Source organism: Cucurbita pepo, chromosome LG05 (genome assembly GCF_002806865.2).
Source record: "Cucurbita pepo subsp. pepo cultivar mu-cu-16 chromosome LG05, ASM280686v2, whole genome shotgun sequence".
Lineage (NCBI taxonomy): Eukaryota > Viridiplantae > Streptophyta > Magnoliopsida > Cucurbitales > Cucurbitaceae > Cucurbita > Cucurbita pepo.
Genome location: NC_036642.1, coordinates 1,115,049 through 1,119,215, shown reverse-complemented (window position 1 = coordinate 1,119,215; position 4,167 = coordinate 1,115,049). Strand labels below are relative to the sequence as shown.

The following is a 4,167-nucleotide window of genomic DNA, read 5'->3' as shown; positions in this document are numbered from 1 at the left end:
ATGCTATAGTGCAACGCAAGGGCGACGCTCGAAGACCCCAGTAGCAAGCTACTGTGATGGGCCTTTCCCCATAAGAAATTAATTTAATATCATGTGGGCCAATGGCCCACGTATCAGATATTAAACTGATAAGAACAGATACTACACTTGATCTTAGCCAAAAGGCCGAGAAAGGTATGATTTGTGAAATTGCGGAAGGCGTCTTTTATAGTGCCATAAGGTGCAGGCTGCCAGCACGCTTTCCGATGTGGGACGACTTCTAAACTCTAAAGTTTTCTCCTCTTCCCAAGCAAACTGCTGCAGTTCATTCATTGCATTCTCCATTCACCCCTATTTTAATACAGCTGTGCTCAACTCATCGGTTATCACTATTGTGCTTCTAGCTGATATTTCCAGCTACCATGCATATGCAACTGCAGCACTTTTTGTTAAAAGCAATTTTTGAAATATGTGGAACAATTATTCCTTAAGAACAGGACTCCAGAATTAGTAAAAATGAGTGTACTTTAGAAAACTAAAGTATGAATGAACATATTCTCATATACACACGATAAGAACATATTAATTTCACATTTAGTGGCTTCATTTGCGTAAAAAAACACAACACTTGCCCATCATATTTTAAAATTTATTGTATAATACTATGTTGCATGAAAGGAATTTTCTTGCATGTCATTTACTTGTAAGATGTTAAAGGTTAGAATTTGAGTGTCAAAGTATAAACAATTTTTTAAAAATCTCTGTTGGATTTTAATTGAGCTAACATTCCAGATCTCACTAACAAAAATAAAATGAATATTGTACTAGTAAATAATTAAATCTTTTATTGATCGACACTAAAGCAATTTGAAAAATAAGGTTACAAAAGCATTTAAACTGGGCTTGGAGGGGTGCGCCTGGCCCATGCTGTAGTGCAACGCAAGGGCGACGCTCGAAGACCCCAATAGCAAGCTATTGCAGTGGGCCTTCCCCCATAAAAAATTAATTTAATATCATGTGGGCCGATGGCCCACGTATCAGATATTAAACTGATAAGAACAGATACTACACTTGATCTTAGCCAAAAGGCCGAGAAAGGTATGATTTCAAAGGTCATCGAGGGCTTCTTTTATAGTACCATATGGCGGAGTCTGCCAGCACGCTTTCCGATGTGGGACAATATGGCGCAGTCTCGACTCTCTATCAAGGAAACTACGTCGTTTGGTCTCAGTGCAGACCTATATAAAATCGTAATGGTCAAACCTTTTGCTCTCCAGCTCTGAGCCGAAAATGGAGTTCCTCGATGAAGATGCGAAGCCCAGGTTCCTCTTCCACTCTCGCGCCAATCAATCTTCGGCGCCTGAGCTCCATATCGAACCGCAATCCTGCAAGCTCTTCTGCTCAATCACCGTCGTACTATCTTCCATTTTACTCATTCTCTCAATTTTGTTCGTCCAGTTCGAACCATTCAGATCTATTCTTATCTGGATGTCTCTCTCGCTTTTACTCGGCCCATTCGCCCCCATATCCATCACCGGCGGCGACATTCGAGTCGGTCGAGGTCCGATTCTCGAAATTCCAGACGAAGAATCCGAAATGGAGGACGATTCAAAGAAGAAACCAGTTCAAAAATAAAATTCTAAAAAATATTTGAACTGGTATGCCGCTCCTTTATGTAGAGGCGAGAGGCTCATTTTCTGCGGGGCAGCCACCATATTGGATGCAATGCGGCTTCTCTTCTGCTTAACCGATGTCTAAATAAAAGCTCCTATAAAACTCATCCCCATCAAAAACAATTTGCTGAACAAATGGGGAGTCATTCCATTAGAGTTTCGTGACTCCTTTTTGAGCCTCTGTCTCGCTAATATTTTCTGTCATCATTCTTTCTTTCTGAACATGGCCAATTGGAGAGCTATTATTTTTTAAAGAAATTTTCCTAGGCCTGGCTTTGTGCCTTTCATATCTACTTCCACTCAAGGTTGAAAGGAGATACAGAAAAGCTCTTGAAGAATTAACAAATACAGACTTTGGGCAACTAGACAAGGAACTAATTAGCTTCTTTAGGAACTTCATCTAGAAGCTAGGTAACAAGCAATATTTAATAGATCTCTGCCATCTCTACATTTTCCTTCAAATAAAAAATAATGTTACAGTTGGCCTAATTAAATTTGTCCTTTGTCTGATGAGCATGCACATCTTGTAAATTAATGCATTACTTTTGACTTCTGTGCACTTGTATTTATGATACTTATAATTCCATTTAATTGGAGTGATCAACTGTCTTTAATTGTCTTTCCCAGAAATATGGGTTTTGCTGCACATTTAAATTTTTTTTTATTACTTTGTTTCTCAGGGACACTGCTGGACAGGAAAGATTCAGAAGTTTAATACCAAGCTATATCAGGGACTCGTCTGTCGCGGTCATCGTTTATGATGTTGCAAGTATGGATTCTAAAACTTTCTATAAATGAGAATAATTAAGCAAAGAAAACCACTTGAATATGTGTGTTCTGTCCATGTGGATTTGTCATTTGATGTTGTGGTAAAATGAAATGATTTATAAACTCCTGGGTGGATCTGGGTTCTGATATCTGAGCTTTTTAGGTTCTTAAAATCATATAGTTACTTGATTACATGCTGCGGAGTAATTTCTGTGCCATGATATGCTCAAAGGATTGTTTTTTACTGTTTTCACCCTGTTGCTACTTAGGCCGGCAGACTTTCGTAAACACTTCGAAATGGATTGAGGAGGTGCGCACTGAGAGGGGCAGTGATGTTATTATAGTGCTTGTTGGGAACAAAACGGACCTTGTGGAGAAGAGGTAATAGTTGGCTATGGATTTTATTTCATATTAAATGTTCAAATCTTTCCACTATATTGTTCAACTCAAATGTTCATGTCAAGTCTTTCCTCTATATTGTTCAACTCAAATGTTCATGTTTAGTCTTTCTTCTGTTGTAATGTCGAGGCGTTCGTGTATCTCTATCGTATGGTCTTATGTTTATATTGTGTTGCGTGGGGCGAAAAAGTACATAGTGTTTATATAGCACANTGTTCGTGTATCTCTATCGTATGGTCTTATGTTTATATTGTGTTGTGTGGGGCGAAAAAGTACATAGTGTTTATATAGCACAGGATATTATGGTCCCCCGCTGTTCTTGCTCCTATATTTCCTAAGGGAAAATAGGTTTTAATTTTAATAAGCCTTTTCTTTTACATTCCCAAGAAGTTTAGTTTTGTTTGGCATATTGTTTCACCATCTTCTCCTACGCATGATTCACAGGCAAGTCTCCGTAGAGGAAGGAGAAGCCAAAGCCCGTGAACTAAATGTCATGTTTATCGAAACAAGTGCAAAAGCTGGATTCAATATCAAGGTAAACCAATATGAAAATGTATCCATACTCGGATACCTCCAGATTGAATGTAATACCAATCGATGCTTCTCCTCTGCCGTATACTCGGGAACTTGAAGCAAATACTTATAATTCCTTCATTCTTGATAAAGATTTAAATTGAACTTTAGAAAGGCCGCTATTTTCTTAGTATCTGCTTATGGTCTTTCTAATAGCCATATTGCCAACCCTATAATTTATGCAGGCACTATTCCGAAAAATTGCTGCAGCATTGCCCGGAATGGAAACTCTCTCTTCGACAAAGCAAGAGGACATGGTTGATGTCAACCTGAAGTCATCAGGCAGTGGTGCTGCACAATCCCAGCCGCAGTCCGGTGGATGCGCCTGCTAGTGAGGCTCGACATTGAGGAATCGCTCGCTCTTTCTTGCCTTTTGTTTTCAACACCTCAATCTTCTAGAACTGTGGCATTCAGGTACAAGGTGTGGTTATATCTATCAATGCCTGCTTGAGCAATTCGTAAAATGTAATAGGTGGCAAGAGTAGGCGGCTGTTATTTTATGGAGTAATTTGATGTATTGGTGGAGTCATTATTTGGGTTTTGGGATTTGGGAGGTGTAAAAATTAGAAAATTTATCTGTCGGACTCGATTACAGAATTTTGCTTGTCTTGTAAGTTGTAATTCATCTTTAGAAATTCTGCAAATTTCATTTGCTTTTACAATGATTTGTTGAGTTGGTTCATATTATGCTTTTGGTTAACAAATTGGCATCTTATTTTAGCTTATTATTGTGGCTTGGCAAGTTACTCAAAATTCTCGATCGTTCCCGTATTAC

General features: G+C 38.6%; 1 protein-coding gene, 1 non-coding gene and 1 pseudogene across 2 annotated transcripts in view; 1 reads left to right on the top strand and 2 right to left on the bottom strand.

The window, feature by feature from the left end:
- Nucleotides 1–178, bottom strand: LOC111796266 (annotated as a pseudogene).
- The window catches only part of LOC111795287 (ras-related protein RABH1b), a gene marked incomplete in the record, with an annotated part of 8,479 nt that extends 4,400 nt beyond the window's left edge, over nt 1–4,079 (top strand). Inside the window, 4 exon segments of the mRNA XM_023677617.1 lie at nt 2,333–2,421; nt 2,690–2,801; nt 3,264–3,354; nt 3,578–4,079. Coding sequence (XP_023533385.1) covers nt 2,333–2,421; nt 2,690–2,801; nt 3,264–3,354; nt 3,578–3,724 — 439 coding nt within the window.
- On the bottom strand, nt 886–1,081 carry LOC111796297. The gene has a single exon (XR_002815342.1). It is a non-coding gene; the product is annotated as a U2 spliceosomal RNA (small nuclear RNA).
- Nucleotides 4,080–4,167: the final 88 nt, after the last annotated feature.